This window comes from Scyliorhinus canicula, chromosome 1 (genome assembly GCF_902713615.1).
Source record: "Scyliorhinus canicula chromosome 1, sScyCan1.1, whole genome shotgun sequence".
Taxonomy (NCBI): domain Eukaryota; kingdom Metazoa; phylum Chordata; class Chondrichthyes; order Carcharhiniformes; family Scyliorhinidae; genus Scyliorhinus; species Scyliorhinus canicula.
Genome location: NC_052146.1, coordinates 72,781,898 through 72,802,003, shown reverse-complemented (window position 1 = coordinate 72,802,003; position 20,106 = coordinate 72,781,898). Strand labels below are relative to the sequence as shown.

The following is a 20,106-nucleotide window of genomic DNA, read 5'->3' as shown; positions in this document are numbered from 1 at the left end:
TTGGGATTTAGAAGAATGAGAGTGATGTCGTTAAATATTTAGGATTCTTACGGGGCTTGACAAGGAAAATGCAGAGAGGATGTTTCACCTCGTGGGTGAGTCTGGGACCAGAGGACCTAGTCTCAGAATAAACACGGAGATGAGGAGGAATTTTTTTCTCTTGGAGGGTTGTGAGTCTTTGGAACTCCTTGCCATGGGGAGCTGTGGGAGCTGGGTCCTTGTGCATAGGGTACAGATAGATAGATTCTTCATCAGTAAGGCATCAAGGGTTATGGGGAAAGGGCAGGAAAGTAGGTGTGAGGAATGTCGGATCAGCCATGATCCTGTTGAATGGCAGAGCAGGCTCCAGAGGGCTGAATGGCCGCCTCCTGTTTGTATTTCTATGGTCTTGATATGATATGATATGATATCGAATTTACAGTGCAGAAGGAGGCCATTCGGTCCATCGAGTCTGCACCGGCTCTTGGAAAGAGCACCCTACCCAAGGTTAACACCTCCACCCTATCCCCATAACCCAGTAACCCCACCCAACACTAAGGGCAATTTTGGACACTAAGGGAAATTTAGCATTGCCAATCCACCTAACCTGCACGTCTTTGGACTGTGGGAGGAAACCGGAGCACTCGGAGGAAACCCACGCACACACGGGGAGGATGTGCAGACTCTGAACAGACAGTGACCCAAGCCGGAATCGGACCTGGGACCCTGGAGCTGTGAAGCAATTGTGCTATCCACAATGCTACCGTGCTGCCCCGTTGATTGATGTATTTGTACACCAAGATCCCTTTGTGCTGTGATGGTATGCTGGGTTCCGTAGAATCTCTACAGCACAGAAGGAGGCCATTTAGCCCATTGAGTCTGCAGAGTCTGCACCGAACCTCCGAAAGAGCATTCTACCTAGGCCCACTCCCCGCCCTATTCCTGTAACACAGTGCATTGATCATGGCCAATCCACCTAATCTGCCCATCTTTGGACTGTGGGAGGAAACTGGAGCACCCGGAGGAAACCCATGCAGACATGGGGAGAAAGTGCAAATTCCACACAGTCACCCAAGGCCGGAATCAAACCCATGCCCCTGGCATTGTGAGGCAGCGATGCTAATCACTGTGCCATCGTGCCGTCCTTGTATTTCTATACTTACCAGATCTGTGGATGTTGTAAATTTAATTCACTTGTCGGTAGGTTTGTGAATGGGTAACTGGAGTTCTAGTTCTGCAGGTGCCACATCTACAAGTGTTTCCATGTGGTTGGTAAGTATACCAATGAAAATTTAGAGCTCCAACACTGTCATTGCTGAGTCTCTATAAGATAGTCCTGGACCTAATAGTGGCACGGTGGTTAGCACTACTGCCTCACACCGCCAGGAACCAGGGTTCAATTCTGACCTGGGGTGACTGGAGTTTGCACTTTCTCTCTGTGTCTGCGTGGGTTTCCTTCGGGTGCTCTTGTTTCCCTCCCACAGTCCAAAAAGCTATGCAGGTTAGATGGACTGGCCGTTCTGAATCGCCCCATAGCAGGTAGGTGGGGGTACAGGGATAGGGTGGGGTGTGGGCTTGGGTGGGGTGCTCTTTCAGAGGGTTGGTGCAGACTCAATGGGCTGAATGACCACCTTCTGTATCATAGGAGTTCTAAGGTTCTAATGCCTGTAATTCCAGAAGTAAGAAATGTTAAACCCACATTGCAGTAATAACCATAATAAATAGTAGTACTGGTGGCACGGTGACTCAGTGGTTAGCACTGCTGCCTACGGTACTGAGAACCCGGGTTCGATCCCAGCCCCGGGTCGCTGTCTGTGTGGAGTTTGCACATTCTCCTCGTGTCTGCGTGGATTTCACTCCCACAACCCAAGATGTGCAGGTTTGGTGGATTGGCCTCGCTAAAAATTATTGGGGGAAAAAAATTATTGGGTAATCTATATAAAAAAAAAAGTTTATTTTTAAAGTAAATAGTAGTACTAATATTTGACTCAAAACATTAACTCCTTCTCTCCACAGATGCTGTCAGACCTGCTGAGATTGTCCAGTATTTTCTGGTTTTTGTTTCTGATTCCAACATCCGCAGTAATTTGCTTTTATACACTAATATTTGATTGTTATCTCCCAGGCCAAACCCAGCCGGATGCATTGTTCCCATTGTGATGATACCTACAGCTTACCCCAGAATGGAACAATTAAACTGTACAAAGAACTCCGCTGTCCTCTGGATGAGTTTGAACTGGTTCTCTGGTCATCTGGTTCCAGGGGGAAGAGCTACCCACTGTGTCCGTATTGCTACAACCACCCACCATTCCGTGATATGAGGAAAGGTGAGAGAGCTACCGAAACTCAACGCTGACTGGACTCACTGGTTCATTCTGTTTGTGAGTTTGCCACAAACAGAACATGATTCTGATCCTCCTTGTTTGTTTATTTTTATTTACTGTTTTTACTTTCCTGAGCATGCTGACTATTTCTGGGGTTGTTCCACAGGTATCATCAGTACTAGCCATGTCGCTATTCTTAATGTGTGAGGCTAGACAGTGACAATTAGCAGGCGGTTTGAAAATAGTGAATATCACAGCCTTCATCCACAAAAACTAACCTGTAGGAATTACTGGGTAGCATTTCGATCTACCCTGGAACAGGGCTTCTGAGGCTAAGTGGATCATCCAATTTCTGCACAGACGAGAGGTTGATCTTGGTACCTCCTCGAGCCATACTTTAACGCATTGGTGGATAAACTCTAAATCAGAACGATAGGATTTCTTAGCATCATCAATTTAAGATGAAAGGGTGTAACACATTACTTTTCACCCCAAAGGCACAATTGTAAAAACCCATACTTTCATGAACACAGAAAACTTGGTCATTCTTGTTGTCTTGTGTGCATCCCTCTATTCAATGAACAGATTTTGAATCCTTGGAGTTCAGTGCTTAGTATTAGATGAAAAATAACTAAAAATGTTATTGAAATGTGGAAGATGTACATTATGACACAATTGTGCTTTTTTCCTTAGGAATGGGATGTAATGAATGTACCCACCCAACATGTCAGCATTCACTCAGCCTGCTGGGGATTGTCCAATGTGTGGAATGTGAGAGTGGTGTGCTGGTCTTTGACCCCACCTCGGGCCCCAAGTGGAAGATGGCTTGTAACAAATGCAACGTGGTGGTGCACTTTTTTGAAAATGCCCACAGAGTGAAGGTGTCATCTGAAACCTGTGATGTGTGCGAGGCTGCAATTGTTGATGTGGACTTCAACAAGGCAAAGTCACCACTGCCTGGCGAAGCGACACAGCATTCAGGCTGCGTATTCTGTGATCCGGTGTTTCAGAACCTCGTTGAGCTTCAGTACGCCAAAATGAAGCACCCAATGCACAGGGGCGGTGGGGGGCAGAACCGAAGACGAGGGCGGGGGAGGGGCAGAGGACGCAGACCTCCAGGCAGGAACAATCCAAAGAAACCCAAAGACAAAATGGCAGCACTAGCTGCTTATTTTGTGTAGAAATTACTAGGGTCTTGTACAGCCCATATACAGAGGCATTTTCATTGATGTTAGTTGAGGAATTTGTAGTTTGTTTGTCTTTCGTTTTTTTGTTTAATACAAGTTGGATGAGCTCCCCAAACAGCTGAGCCGGAAAGTGCATGGCCCCATGCAGAACTGGGACAATCCTTTTCGGTTCTGGCTTTGATGTGATGCCCAGCGCATTTGAATACACTGCCAACATTGGCCACCTTGGCTCATAGAGTGAAGAATAACCATGCAGACTATTCAAAGCAAAGATTTTTTATAGTGTGCTGAAATTGGCATATTAAATGATAAATTTCTGCAATACGCAGGAAATAATAATGCAGATATGGGAAAATATTTTATAAAGCATGCAATGAAAGCCATGAGAAACAAGCTTGGTCAACTTTGCTGATTCACCGCAGAATCGATTTTTATCGTGGATGCCAGACATAGTAAATCAACATCATTTACAACAGGTGAACACTGGAGAAGAGTCCTTTCTGCAACCAATTTTACAAACTGCAGAACACAAAATCAAATAGTTCAAACTTTTTTAGCAATATTAAAAAGTATAGGAACACATGTACTAATTCAGTGCCTTATCACATCTCTCAACATTCGAAGCATTTCACACACAATGAATTACTTGAAGTGCAGGAATGCTGGAAATCTGAAATCAAAACAGAAAATGGACAGCAACTCAAATGGACAGCATCCAAAGGAAAGGTTAAAATATTCAAATGAATGTTCACATGCCTATAGTTCTTCCACATTGATAAAGCTGCTGTGAATTTTCAGCACTTTCTGGTTTTATGAATATTCTGTGTTTGTTTTCGTAATAGTTGTTTCATTCAAGTGTTGGGATATGGGTGAAGTTTTGAAGTTTCTCTTACTTTGAATCATCTGTAAGATCCACAGCATCTTTGAAACCTCTCTGTTACCAGGGGAGTGTCCTGATTGTTTACGGTCAGTCACAAAGGAACCTCTGACAGCTGGAGCTCTGAGTAAGCTGAAAAAGTTTTACATTTACATTAGATTTTACTCTTTAGTCTTCCAGTTGCAAACACTTAAAAAGGACAGTGTGAATGCAGTTTTAAAATGCAAAACACTGTACTTAATACAACACTGCCTTTAGAAACATGGAAAACTACCCAAGAGAAGGATATCAACTTTCTGTATTAATGAAACAACTAAAATTAAAAGATCACAGAATGTCAGTGTTGTAGAAAAGGTGAGATCTACAAGGGAATCATTATGTTAGAAAATCTAAAGCATGATATAAACAGGCACTAATTACTGTGGGTACATGTGTATATCTGGACAGTTACAATACAACTTGTTATCCCCTTCAATTCAAATAAATACGCAAATTTATCTGTTTTATGTGTATTTGCGAAATTCTCTTTATAATTCTTAGCTTGTCTTTGCCCCTATTTTCCCTGAGATAGTGAACTTAACTGATCAATTTTCCTCAACTGCACGCCTTTTAGCTGTGAAGCCCTACTGTATAGTTTTGCAGCTCCTTTGTGGCAATTTAGTTTGAGTTGGCTGGGATTCATGAGGTTTGTGGCGACTCGCATTCCCAATTGACTGTCATTGGAATCATTCATGATCAGGTTTGGATGACTGGAAGCCTTGAAATTTTATTCTGAGATAATGGAGTCCAATGTGTACTAATTTCTGCCAGGGGTCACAGTAACAAACTGGTTTGCTCAAGGGCAACTCTTAAGAAACCTGTCACACATGAGTGATAGGATGGAAACCCTTACTTTCAATTCTTAAAGTAATTTGCTGCTCTCTTGGGCAGCTGCTGGGTGAATCCAGCCATTTAGCACAGGAAGAAGAGTGCAATTTTTCAGGATTTTTGTCATTTTGATCTAAGTTGGATTTCTGACTAATTAATATTAAGTTGCTGGCTGTATTAAGTTAAATTCGGTCCACGATTGATTGATTCCAATTTTACAGCTGGACCAGATGAACATAGAACAGTATAGCACAGTAGAGGCCCATCCGGCCACGATGTTGTGCTGACCATTTATCCTCATTTTTTTTTAATGTATTTTATTACAAACTTGTATCACAGCAGGTAAATACCCCGGGGAACATATTTCCCGACAATCAGCTATACAGTTTGTACAGATTTTCCCCCTTTTTCATAACCCCCTCTCCCCATCACCCACCCCCTGCGACAAACAGCTTCTCAAACAGGGTCACAAAAATCCCCCACCTTTTCTCAAACTCCCCTACTGAGCCCCTTAACTCATACGTTATGTTATCTAACCGCAGGAAGTCGTACAGGTCACCCAACCATGCTGCTACCCAGATGCCGACCGCCACTCCAGCAAAATTTGTCGCCGTGCAATCAGACAGACGAAGGCCACGACATCGGCCTTCCTCCTCTCCATGAGGTCCGGCTTTTCTGAAACCCAAAATATCACCACCAAAGGGTCCGGGTCCGCCTCCTCCACTATCCTGGCGAAGACCACGAACACTCTCGCCCAGAACCTTAGCAATCTTTCGCAACCCCAAAATATGTGTGCGTGATTAGCTGGCCCCCGCCCACATCTTTCACACTTATCTGCTACCCCCTGAAAGAACGGTAGCATAGTGGTTAGCACAGTTGCTTCACAGCTCTAGGGTCCTAGGTTCGATTCCTGGTTTGGGTCACTGTGGAGTCTGCACATTCTCCCCGTGTTTGCGTGGGTTTCCTCCGAGTGCTCCAGTTTCCTCCCACAATCCAAAGATGCGTGGGTTAGGTGGATTGGCTATGCTCAATTGCCCTTAGTGTCCAAAAAAGGAATAGGGTGGAGGTGTGGGGACAGGGTGAAGGCATGGGCTCAGATGGGGTGCTCTTTCCAAGGGCCGGTGCAGACTCGATGGGCCGAATGGTCTCCGGCATTGTTAATTCTATGATTCTCGCCCGAGTCATATGCATCCTGTGCACCACCTTAAACTGTATTAGGCTCATATTTGCACAAGAGGAGGTCCCGTTTACCCTTCGCAGTGCCTCACTCCATACTCCCCAAATGATCTCCATTCTCAACTCTGCTTCCCATTTCTCCTTGATCTTCACCACCCACTCACCTCCCTGTTCCCCCAGCCACTTGCGTATATCCCCAATTTTTCCCTCCCCTTCCACATCCGGAAGCAGAAGTCGCTCCAGCAGGGTGTATAGGGTGAATCCCTCCAACTAGGGAACTCACTTTCGTGCAAAGTCCCTAACCTGCAGATACCTGAACTTCCCCTCAGCAGCTCTGCCTTCTTCCTTAGCTCTTCCAGACTGGCAAACCCTTCCTCCAAATACAATTCCCTCACCTTGACCAACCCCACTTTTATCCACCTCCTACGTACATTATCCATCCCCCCCTGGATCAAACCCATGATTCTCGCACAGCGGCATTAGCACCGACATCCCTTCCATCCTAAAATACCTCCTCAGCTGATTCCATAGCCGGGATTCTCTGAAATCCCGGCCAACTGTTGACGCCGGCGTCAAAACCGGTGTGAGCGACGCTGGCGTCAACGGCCCTCCAGGCCCAGTTATTCTCCTTGTCCTCGGGGCTAGAACGGCACCGGAGAGCTGTGCGCTGCTCCAGCGCTGAAAGCCGGGCCACCACGGGTCAGTGCATGCGCACCGCGCAAGTACGCCACGGCCGTCTGCGCACCGGCCCGCGAGCAACATGGAGGAACCCTACAGGGCCCCGGAGCGGAGGAACATAGGCCCCCCCCCCTCTGGAATTAGTGCGCCCGCCGATCGGTTGCCCCCGCTCGTGGGCCTGGCCACCGTGGAGGCCGAGATCCCGCCAGGTTGGACCATATGCAAACGACGCCGGTGGTACTCGTCGAGCACACAGAATCACCGCGGTGGCCGCTGTCAACGGCCCCCGACCAGCGCCGCAACCACTGTGCCGGTGCGATTGCCGCCGATTCTCCAGTCAGAGTGGTGTGGCGGGATTTGCCCCCGACAATTCTCCGACCCGCCGCGGGCTCGGAGAATCCCGCCCCATATCTTCACTGTGGACTGCACCATTGGGCTCCCTGAATACCTACTCGGAGCCATTGGCAACGCTGTCGTCACCATAGCCCTCAAACTAGACCCCTTACAAGATTCCTCCTCCTTCCTAACCCACTCTCCCCCTTCTCCTTCCCACCACCGCCGCACCTTGTCCACCTTAGATGCCCAATAATAATGAAGAAAGTTCGGCAATGCCAACCCCCCTGCTGCCTCTGTAGCAGGGTCCTCTCCACCCTCGGCACCTTTCCCGCCCATACAAAGTCCGAGATGATCGTGCCCACTTTCCGAAAAAAGGGCTTTGGTATACAGATCGGGAAAGCCTGAAAGGTAAATAAGAACCTCGGCAGAATAGTAATTTTCACCACTTGGACCCTCCCCGCCAACGTTAAGTGCAGTGTATCCCACCTCGTACGATCCTCCCTGGCCTCCTCCACCAGCTTTGTTAAGTTCCACTAATGAAGCCCCGTCCATTCCTTCGCTACCTGAATCCCCAAATACCTAAACCTATCTTTCGCTACCGTAAATGGCATCCCCCCTCAAATTAGCTCGCTGTCCCAGCTCATTCACCGGGAATACCTTGCTTTTCCCTACATTCAGCTTGTATCCCGAGAACCCTCCAAACCTCCCCAACAGGCCCATAACCCTTCCCATACTCTCCAATGGATCCGAAACAAACAGCAAGAGGTCATCGGCATAGAGTGACACCTAATGCTCCCACTGTCCCCTCATTATCCTCTGCCACTCTGCTGACACCCTGAGAGCCATTGCCAATGGCTCTCTGGCCAGCACAAACAGCAGCAGCGACAGCGGGAACCCCTGCCTTGTAACCCTGTGTAAGTCAAAGCTTCGTGATCTCATGTCATTCAACCTGACCCTCACTCTTGGCGCCACATACAACAACCCCTGCTTTCAAGGTCCTGAGGTGCGCAAACACCCGTGACCTTTTAACCGGCCCATTCAGTCCCCAGAAGTTCCACATTACCAACCTTACCGGAGGCTTGCACCTCCAATCCCCTCTACCGTCCGTCAACTTCCCTACTTAACTCCCACCACCTTAATTCTACTCTATACCTAGCCCATCCCAGGTGGCCCCTTTCTCTGCCCTTGACCATGTGATCTCTCACCCCCTGCCATGTCGGAGAAACCTCTTTTTCCCCCCCTTTCCCTTCTTCCCACCCCTCCTGGCCCTCACCCCCACCACCTCACTTCCGTTCACCAGCATAACCTGCTAGCGCGGCTGCCCCTGCCCAAAGGCACCTCCTAATGACCTCCCCCTCCCTCTCTCTCTCTCTTTCCCCCCCGCCCCCCCACTCCCCAGCTCAAGGAAGAAGGCTTCCTGCTAACCTTACCCTCCCCCATCCAAACAAGGACTTCCTGAACACCAGGCCGCCTTTCCAAAAGCAAACAAACAAATGTTAAACACAAACATTGCCATAAAACAGGAAGGGGGGGATGAGAACATCCATCCCCACATAAACTTTTCACCCCTACAACTCTTTACAATCTCAAAATTGAACAGCAACCCCCCCCCCCCCAAGGCGAAAATCCCCCAATCCCTACACCCACTTCAAACCTGCTCCCGACCATTACAAAGTGCCAGCACCCCGGTTCCCAAGCATTGTCCGCTCAGTTCTCCCCCAGTTTATGCTCCTTAATGAGTCTTTGGCCGCTTCTGGGGTCTCGAAATAATACTCCCGGCCTCCAAAAGTCACCCATACTTTTGCTGGGTAGAGCACCCCAAATCTGATCTGCCGCCGGTACAGCACCGCCTTGGCCTTGTTGAAACCTGCCCGCCGTTTTGCCAACTCGGCTCCGATGTCCTGATAAATTCAGACGTTATTTCCCTCCCAGTTGCAGGCACGCGTCTCCCTGGCCCATTGTAGAATTTTTTCTTTCTGGAATAAGTGTATTGTCTTATGAGGAAAGGTTAGTCAGGCTGGGCTTGTTTCCACTGGAGAGTGAAGGATGAGTTGAGTATATAAAATCCTGAATGGTCTTGGAAAGGATGTTTCCTCATGTGGGAAAGTCCAGAACCTGGGGACACTGTTTTAAAATTAAGAGTTGTCTTTATTAGGACACAGATGAGAACTTTTTTCTGTCAGAGGGTTGTGCCTCAGAAGACTGTGGAAGCCAGGTCATTTAATATTTTTAAGGCAGAGATGAATAGATTCTTGTTAGGCAAGGGAATCAAAGGCCCATCGAGTCTGCACCGACCCACTTAAGCCCTCACTTCCACCCCATCCCCGTAACCCAGTAACCCCTCCTAACCTTTTGGTCACTAAGGGCAATTTATCATGGCCATCCACCTAACCTGCACGTCTTTCTGCACTGTATGTTCTATGTTATCAAGGTTAGATGGGAATGTGGATCCTTGAAAGTGGCAGCACAGGTGGAAATGGTGGTAAAGAAGCATATGGCATGCTTGCCTTCATAGGGTGGGGTATCTAGTATAAAAGCTTGAAAATTATGTTACAATTATACAGAACATTGGTAAGGCCACATTTGGAATACTGTGTCCAATTCTGCACATTGCACTACCAGACGGACATGGGGGCTTTGAAGAAAGTACAAAAAAGATTTACCAAGATGTTGCCTGGTATGCCGGGTATTAGCTATGAGGAGAGATTAAATAAACTGGGATTGTTCTCCCTAGAGAGATGGAGACTGAGGGGCGACCTGGTAGAAGTTTATTAAATTATTAGGGATATAGATAGGGTGAACAGTTGGAGACTTCTTCCCAGGGCGGAAATGACAAATACAAGGGGGCATAGGTTCAAGATGAGGGGGGAAAAGTTCAGTGAAGATGTGCGGAGGATGTTTTTGATGCAGTGGGTGGTGGTGGCCTGGAATGCACTGCCAAGTGAGGTGGTTGAGGCAGATACATTAGTGACCTTTAAGACCTATCTAGATAGACAAATGGACAGACGGGTATAGAAGGATATAGGAGGTTGGTCTAGATAGGACACGTGATTGACTCCGGCTTGGAGGGCCGAAGGGCCTGTTCCTGTGCTGTATTGTTCTTTGGTCAACACAACCAGATCAGCCAAGGTCTTATTGAATGGCAGAGCAGGCTCGAGAGGTCGAATGGCCTCCTATTTCATATGTTGGAATGAGTTCTGTATACCTTCCTGCACTGGCTCGCTGTTTAAGCAAGTGAAGCGAGTTCAGGTGTTATTGCTTTTTTTGTGTATTTTCATCTTCACAGATCTTCTTCAAGCTGGTGGCAATGCTTTCCTTAGGTTTATATCTTATATGGCTTCTTTTCGTACTTTGTGTTGCCATTGATTATCCTCTTCCGGTTTCAAGCCTTGAATCTAATCAGCTCTAACTATTGACTAATTGAGACATCTGTATATGGAGTGTCAGATACTTGGAAGTAAGTTACAGGCTGAAGTTTAATTGAAAAGTTCAAATCATTTACTTAATAATGGAATCTAATCATATTTGGCCTATCTTTCTGTTGTCTTGTATTTATGTCTGGAGTGGCTGTTTTGGATGCATATTCTATGGTGATATGCATGAACACATAAATGTATATAGTTGTATAAATGTATAAAGTTGCATAACAGTACATGTAAACATCGGAAGGACCACCAGCCAGTGGATGGCGTCAGACTTCCACCACGCGACTGGAATGACCCGCCAGTTGGTAGTAGGACGCACAACAGGACTGTCGCACTTCGAGTAACTCCCAAGGAATTTGAGTAATTATGGCTGTACATTATTTTGTTAGTTACCTTTCAACATGTTTGACAATAAATCATCGTTCCAGTTAAACACCTAATATGTTCTGTGTGAATCCTAGTGGAATGGTGCAGCGACAACAATCTATCCCTTAATGCCAGCAAAACTAAAGAGCTGGTCATTGACTTCAAAAAGCAAAGTACTGTACACACAATACTGTCAGCATCAATGGGACCACCACCGACACTACCACCAAGAAAGCACAACAGTGCCTATACTTCCATCTTCTCTCCTCCTTTAGGATTCACCTGAAAATCAATCTCGTCAACCAGGCTTCTAATCGTTCCTCCCAATCCTCCCTTTGGCTTAACAGGATTAAACTATTTAAGTTCACAGGTATCCTGAAGCAAAATAAAACCCCACGCAGGGAAAAGCGGGATAACAAAACACCAAGCAGAGGAAAGCAACATTAATGAGTAGCAGGTATGCTCCAGTCAGAATACGACATTAACTGAAAAGTATCAGCAAAATTAACCACCAAGTTGGGAAAGACAGAACTGGTGGGAAGGAGATGTGCTCTGTCAAGATTAAGTAGTGAGAAACAAACTACAGGATACAGGAGCACAAGGTCAGGGCCTGCAAGATATGGGGGCGTCCAGTTCTGTGAACAATGCTAATGAATGTACTCACAGGAAACAAGTAACTAGAGTCTGAGACATATGTTTTGCACATGATTATAAGTAACAAGATTAATTGTATGTGTACGTGACTAACCATGTGTAAATAGGTGACTTTGATGTAAATCTTCAGAGTCAGTCTTGGATTGCCTAAGACTATCTCTCCCTTCGTACGATTGGAGTTAAGCTTCAAAACCTGTTCCTGAGTCTCTTCTGGTGGTCATAGAATTAGCTCGGAGGGGTTCTCCAAGTTAAGGGCACTATTTATCATGCACTTTCAAGAACTGGATAACATCGAACATTAGTGGGGGGGGGGAGGGGGGCTGTGTATGTTGAAGATGGCTATGGGTAATCCCGGATTCCTTATTTTTTCTTTGTCATTTGTTTATGTTAACATGCGGGCTGATGTCTGGGCATGGTAGGAGGATGGGATCGTTGTTATTGTTATGGGGTTTGAGATATTTGTTGTTGGTTATTGATTATTGTTGGGTGTAAATTCGGGAGAAAAATTGTGAAAACGGAGAATAAAAATATTTTTAAAAAGCACTGATCAAATGCAAGTTTTGTGTGAATTTTGTGCAGTTTTAGGCAGCACGGTAGCATAGTGGTTAGCACTGTAGCTTCACAGCACCAGGGTCCTAGGTTCGATTCCCCGCTGGGTCACTGTTTGTGCGGAGTTGGCACGTTCTCCCCGTGTCTGCGTGGGTTTCCTCTGGGTGCTCCGGTTTCCTCCCACAGCGCAAAGATGTGCAGGTTAGGTGGATTGGCCATGATAAATTGTCCTTTGTGTCCAAAAAGGTTAGGAGGGATTATTGGGTTACGGGGATAGGGTGGAAGTGAGGGCTTAAGTGGGTCGGTGCAGACTCAATGGGCTGAATGGCCTCCTTCTGCACTGTATGTTCTATGAATGTGTCACATTGAGGACATGGGATATGTTGTGTTATGTGGTCCCACCATTGATAATGATTCACGCAGAACATTTAGGTATTTAACTGGAATGATGATTTATTGTCAAACACGTGGAAAGGTAACTAACAAAATAATGTACAGACAAAGTTACTCAAAATCCTTGGGAGCTACTCTAACTACGAGTCCGGTTGTATGTTCTCCGACCAACTGACAGATCACACCAGTCACGTGAGGGAAGTCTGCTGCAACCCGCTGACCGGGGGTCAAACCAATATTTAGATGTACTGATATGCAACTTTACACATTTATACAACTATAAACATTTATAAGTGCATGCATATACCCACATCCCCTTTCCTTTGGAGGCATGAATATTTGCAAACGTAACTTTTTTTTAAGTAACATGATATGCACGATGGTTTTAAACACATGTTGTGCACATTCTGTTACACGTTCAGTCTGTCAGGCTTGTGCCATAATCTGGTCGACCTCCTGCGTGTGGCTGCATCGGTGAGTGTCCCACCTTCATCTGTTGCTTGTGTTCCGGCTCGATCCACATTCGCTGCTGCGGATCTATTTTATAATGGGGTGGGATGCGGTGTCCGTGCCCTTGGCCAGTTCCCCCCACCCCCAAGTTGGTGAATCCGGAGGCGATCAGAGCATCCCGTGCGTGTTTGCCCTGGAGAACCTAGTCCAGTGTCTGCCTGGGTCCTATGTCCTGCCCATCCTCCCCCACCCCCGCATTCTCTTCGCAGAGGAGGACTGGCGTTCATCCTCCTCCTCTGGAATGTCGATGGGTATCTGAGAGATTGTGTGGAAGGTGTAGCTTGAATGTGTGTGATGATCCAGGACCAGAGGAATACTGGAAGGAGAGATTGAAATCCTGGGACTGGGTCCTTATGAATACATCGTTTGGGGGAAGATTCCAGGGATGTTCTTTGAGAGTGTGGATTGGGTACTCTCATGTGGAAGACAGAGTTCCAGTGAGACCAGTTGGCTCACAGTGTGACAAGCATCCGGAGGGAGTTGATGAGAGTTCCAGAGCACCTACCTTGGGTGGCATTTTCCACTTGGTTTTAGAGTGTGGGGTGTCTTACCATTGGTTGCCTATTGGTTTACATGGACTGTGTACTTACTGAGTATAAGACACATTTTATAACTTGTGTTATCCTTAAGAATCTATATTTATATCTAGGGGCTGGTTTAGCACAGGGCTAAATTGCTGGCTTTTAAAGCAGACCAAGGCAGGCCAGCAGCACGGTTCAATTCCCGTACCAGCCTCCCCGAACAGGCGCCAGAATGTGGCGACTTGGAGCTTTTCACAGTAACTTCATTTGAAGCCTACTTGTGACAATAAGCGATGTTCATTTCATTTCATATCTGTAAAGGTATAGATGGGATGGAGGAGTTGTGTATTATAGTTGATCATTTTTTGCCTTATAAGTCTTATTATTTTATTAAATATTCATCAGCTGATTCCTGAGATTTTGTTTAGTAGCCGACTTCCACGAAGCTAAACAAAAAGCCTACGTTAGGATATATCAAGCCATGTTCCACTCTGGGATCTGATCTGTCCAGCAGTAACATCAACTGGGATCATAATAACCTGTAAGTTTGTTCCACCCTTCCCCTGGAGTTTTAAATTGGAAAGCTGAACAGGAGTTTTGTGGAACCATGCAAGGTAATCGAATAGTATAGATAACGCCATGCCTGTATCAGGTTTGAAGCATGTCTGGAACCTTCTGATCTCTTAAATTGGCAGATTAGAAGCCCCTGGAAAGCCAGTAAACTTGACCTAGGAAATTTTAGATAGATATCATCATCTCGTGGTACCAGAATTTGCCCCATTTGTTGGGCACTCTTAAGTGCTGGAAATGTCCCAACTTGCTGCACCTGAAATACTCAGAAATTCATCACCATTCTCTGCCTGCTCCACGATGACATGCAAACCGTGATCCTCATCAACGGAACCACCACAGACCCAATACGTGTGCAAACTGGGATCAAACAGGGCTGTGTCATCGTACCAATGCTCTTCTCCATCTTCCTTGCAGCAACACTCCCGCTGCTCCCCACTGGAGTGAAGCTAACCTACTACACAAGCAGGAAACTGTTTAATCTCTGACGCCTCCAGGCCAGAACTAAGACCACCTCAACCTTTGTCACTGAGCTGCTGTACGCAGACAACACCTGTGCACATTCAGAGGCCGAGCTACAAACCATCATCGGTGCATTCATCGAGGCGTATGAGAGAATGGGCCTCAGACTAAATATCTGGAAAACAAAGGTTCTATACCAGCCCGCTCCTGACACACAACTGCGTTCCAAACATCAAGATCCACGGTGAACCCTTGGACAAAGTGGATCATTTCCCATACCTCGGGAGCCTCCTTTTGGTACACATTGACGACGAAATCTAACATTGACTCTAATGTGCCAGTGCAGCCTTCGGATGCCTGAGGAACAGAGTATTTGAAGACTGAGACCTCAGACCTAGCACCAAACTCATGGTCTACAGAGCAGCCGTGGTCCCTACCCTCCTATATGCATCAGAAACATGGACAATATACAGCAGACAACTCAAATCACCAACGCTGACTCCACAATATCCTGCAACTCCATTGGCAGGATCGGCATACCAACATGCCGAGGTCATTATCACTAGTATCGAGGCACTGGTCATATCTGACCAGCTGCGATGAACAGACTGCATTGCCCGCATGCCCGACACAATACTCCCGAAACATGTGCTCTACTTCGAGCAAGCAATCACTAGGAGGGCAGAGGAAACGCTACAAGTACACTCTGAAAGCCTCCCTAAATAAGTGCAACATCCCCACTTACACGTGGGAATTGCTTGCCTTAGAATACACAAACTGGAAAAAAAGCATCTTCAAAGGCGTCAATCACCTTGAGCATCGTAAGGTGAAGCACACGGAGGCCAAGTGTAAACAGCGAAATGAAAATGCAGAATCCAGAGTGTCCCACTCACCCACCTCATCAAGCACCACCTGCCAAACCTGTGGTAGAGTCTGCGAATCCAGGATTGGACTATTCAACCACTGCAGAATCCACATCCCCGAGGTGGAAGCAAGTTCTCCTCGATGCTGAGGGACTGCCCAAGAAGAAGAAGAAATGGGGTGATAGACCGAATTTGCTTGGTTGGGTGTAACACTAATGCATGTCGTATAAAGGGTTAACAGAATCATTATGCTAATCTATGAGGTACATGCTGATGTAGCACTGATATCAGGCAGTCAGGTGAACGTAGTCAAGGTAACAGACAGACGCCCCTGAGAAGAGATGTGCCTTTCCTGTAACCCACTGACTGAGATGATGCTGTGTAAAGGATTGTTGTCCATAAGGAGTAGATATGGGGTCAACAATCCCATCTGAGGCACAGGTACATCATCAAAGCATGTTCACCCTGTGGCAGTGTCCCTTGGCTGATCAAAAAATCCACTGAAGGCTTTGAAATTTGAGTGAAATTTCAGAGGTATTTGAGTCTGTGTGTATCAATCATCCAATTCTCGTCTGGCCCCAGACAGGGAGAGAATTGGTTGAGTGTGGGGTTGAGATCCAAGGTTGTTTGGAACTGCAGAAAATTTTCATGTCACATCTTTCAGCAGCGATCCCTGTGTGGGCCTTTGTGGCTTAGAAATGAGCAGGGTAGGAGCAGTGACTGTTCTTGCAGAGTCGCCATCACTACCCATTTTTGGGAGTTGTGAGATGCCTGATGAAGATATCGTGCCAACTAAGGATTGTGGTTGTCTTGGACCCTGGGTGGTCATTATATGGCACCATCTATGGACTAAATTGGTACCGCCACACTGTTACCATGTTGTAGAATATAGGATTCGAACAAGGAAGAGTTGTAGACGTATCAGGGCATTTACTTAAAAGTTTGTATATTTGCAGTTTGTACATTGTAGGTTACAGGAAAGGCACATCTCTTCTCAGGGGCGTCTGTTACCTTGACTACGTTCACCTGACTCTGATATCAGTGCTACATCAGCATGTACCTTAAAGATTAGCATAATGATTCTGTTAACCCTTTATACGACATGCACTAGTGTTACTGATAGGGCCTGGAACCCAATTTCCAGGTAAAGTGATTTTGATGAACGTCCGCTGTTGATAAGTATATGAAGTTACACTGGAGTGTGTTTGGAGGCATTGGCGTGAGTTTCTGAATTTGGCTACGAATGTTGCTGCATCCTCACAGCTGGGCAAAAAGGAGTATCTGGTCTGTCAGAAAATTACTGCATTTTTAAAACTTATTTTGTAAATTGAGGCTGGAATTTAACCCAGGTTCATGGCGCTGTGACACAGCAATGTAATCACTGTGCCAACGTGCAGAGGACCATCCTCTCTTTAAGGCTCTGGTCCCAGAGCACTTCTCTGTTTGCTTGAGATATGAAGATGGCGAATATTGACACTGACAACTGAGAGAATGTTGCTGACAGCCAGGACCTCTGCAGACGACAATTTAGAAAAGCTGAGCAGGACTTCCAGTGGCAGCCATGAGCTGAGTGGTGGCCCCAAAGGTGGCTCTCTCTTGGAACTTCAAACTCGGCCCTTTTAACACGTCAAGCCGATACAAAAACGTAACAAACCCTCCCGCCCCAAACTAACAACCAGCCAAAAAAATGCTGTGGAACTAACCATGGAGCCAAAAGAATAGCAAAAGTTGAGAGAGGAAAACTCCAACCTCCGAGTGAGGGATCACATGAGGTGGAGCGGGGCTTGGTGGACCGAGCAAGGTCGCCAAAGCAAACGCTGGCCCACCCATCGATGGAACAGTTGATGGAGCTTCTTTCAATAGAGCTCCAGAAATGCACAGACTTGGAGGAACTTATGTCAGTCATGAGGCCGGCAATGGAAACCGCTCTGGCCCCCATTAAGGAGACATTGGACCCAGGAAGCGACAGTGTGGGACATGGAGAAATTGGCCACCGCCCAGGGGGAGCGGATCGCCTCGCTCGAGGCCAAGGTGGCAAGGTTGGTAACAATCCAGAAGGCGCTCACGGGAAAAGTCAAAGATCAGGAGACCAGGTCCAGCCATCAGAACCAGAGAATTGTCAGGCTACCTGAGGGCACAGAGGGTAGGAATCCAGCAGAGTATGACAAAGATGCTTGGGAAACTGATTGGAGGGGGAAGGCTTCACCAAACCCCCAGAGGTAGACCAGGCCCACAGATTGCTCCGGCAAAGGCCTAAATCAAGAGAACTACCGCGGGCGATAATTGCGTAACTACATACACTTCAGGGAAAGAATGGTTGATGAACTGGGTGAGGAGCACGTGTCCTGTAGGTGGGAAAGACATACAATTTGCATCTACCAGGATATCAGAGCCAACCTAGCCAAGTGCCGGGTGACGTTCAATGGGGCCAAAGCGGCTTTACTTAAAATGAAGGTGCAGTTTGAAATGCTGTACCTGGTGAGACAATGGGTAACATACGGCAACACAGAACTTGCTGGCGCGGCAGGTGGCGCAGTGGTTATCACTGGGCCTGCGACGCTGAGGATGCGATGCGAATCCCGGCCCTGGGTCACTGTCCGTGTGGAGTTTGCACATTCTCCCCATATCTGCGTGGGTTTCACCCCCACAACCCAAAGATGTGCAGGTTAGGTGGATTAGCGATGCTAAATTGCCCCTAAAGAAATTGGGAAAAAATAAATAAATAGCAAGATACTCTAAATTTACAAAAGAAACCCAAAGAACATGCTGGAGAATGCAAACAAAAACGGACTTGGAAGGCAGCAATAGAGGACAATTGAGACTCTCAAATGTAAATTTCTGTTCCCAATGCCTACACAATAATAATAATCTTTATTGTCACAAATATGCTTACATTTACACTGCAATGAAGTTACTGTGAAAAGCCCCTAATCACCACATTCCAGTACCTGTTTGGGTACACTGAGGGAGAATTGAGGATGTCCAAATTACCTCGCAAGCACGTCTTTCAGGACTTGTGGGAGGAAATGGGGGGGGCGGGGGATAGGAAACAATGAGCTGGAGAGGGTGAAGAGTAAAGGGGAGGCAGGCAAGGGGAGGAGAGGCAATGGGGTAGAGGTAAAGGGAAGTGTAGACAGCAAGGGCAGATTGGCTCAGAGGGAGGGAGGGAGGGTTAGGGATTGGGGAAGGGAGGGAAGGAATCCTGGTTACAACAGATCACACACTGAGACAGCTGGAACCAAGAAGACAATGGTGGCCATCTTGGATGGCCCACAAACAAAGGGCCACCCTGGCATGCAAGGGCACCTCCACGTGGTAAGTATGGCTGACTCCGGAGGTGAGGGAGACAGAAACTCCCCATCAGAATATTCACCTGAAATGTGAAGGGACTTAATGAGCCGACAAAAAGGTCCAGAGTCTTCGCCCATCCGAAAAGCCTGAGGGCCGACATAGTCTTCCTTCTAAAGACACACCTGAAGGAGAAGGGTTTAAGGGAGAGCTGGATAGAACAGATGTACCAGGCATGATTCGCTATGAGAGCGAGGGGAATGACTATACCATTTAGCAAATGGAAGACCATTACAATGACAAACATGGTGATGGACCCGTTGGAACGATATGGAATGGTTTGCGGTGTCCTGGAAGGGGCACCAGTGGTTCTTGTAAATATATACGCCCCCTAACTGGGACGATGCTGACTTCTTTTTTAAAAACCCTGGCGGAGATCCCCAAACTGGACTCCCACCAGTTCACTATTGGGGAAGACTTCATCTGTGTACAGGACCCAACGACAGACTGGTCCAGCCCCAAATCAGTGAAACAATCGGCAATGGCAGAGGAACTGAACACCTTTATGGACCCTTGGAGGTGCAATCCTCCGAGGGAGAAGGAGTTCTCCTTCTCCCAAGTTCACAAAGTATATTTCCGTATCGATTTCTTTGTAGTGGGTAAAATGGTGATTCCAGGGATAGGAGGGGTGGAATACTCCACAATGGTAATCTCTGACCATGCACCACACTGCATGTATGTGAGGTTGGAGATGGGCTTGGCTCAGCGCTCCCATGAAGACTTGACAGTCTACTCGTCGACGAGGCGTTCTGTGAAAGAATGTCACAAGCCATCGACGGGTATGTAACCCTCCACATTCTGAGAGACAATGAAGGCAGTGATAAGGGGAGAAATAATAGCGTATAGGATACTCCGGGACAGGAAGGAAAGGTTGGCTAGGCAATGGCTGATCGACTCCATATTGGATGTGGATCGGTGGTACTCCACGGCCCCAACCATGGAGCCGCTGGCATAGAGGAAAAAACTACAAATGGAGTTTGTCCTGCTCTCCATCGGGAAAGCTGTGAACCAACTTTGCTAG

General features: G+C 46.9%; 1 protein-coding gene across 1 annotated transcript in view; it reads left to right on the top strand.

The window, feature by feature from the left end:
- top3b (DNA topoisomerase III beta) overlaps nucleotides 1–4,870 on the top strand; it is a 95,479-nt gene extending 90,609 nt beyond the window's left edge. Inside the window, exons 16-17 of the mRNA XM_038793200.1 lie at nucleotides 2,105–2,306; nucleotides 2,997–4,870. Of these exons, the coding sequence (XP_038649128.1) occupies nucleotides 2,105–2,306; nucleotides 2,997–3,484 (690 nt within the window). The 3' untranslated portion in view covers nucleotides 3,485–4,870. The remainder of the gene's footprint in view (nucleotides 1–2,104; nucleotides 2,307–2,996) is intronic.
- The last annotated feature ends 15,236 nt before the right edge of the window (nucleotides 4,871–20,106 follow it).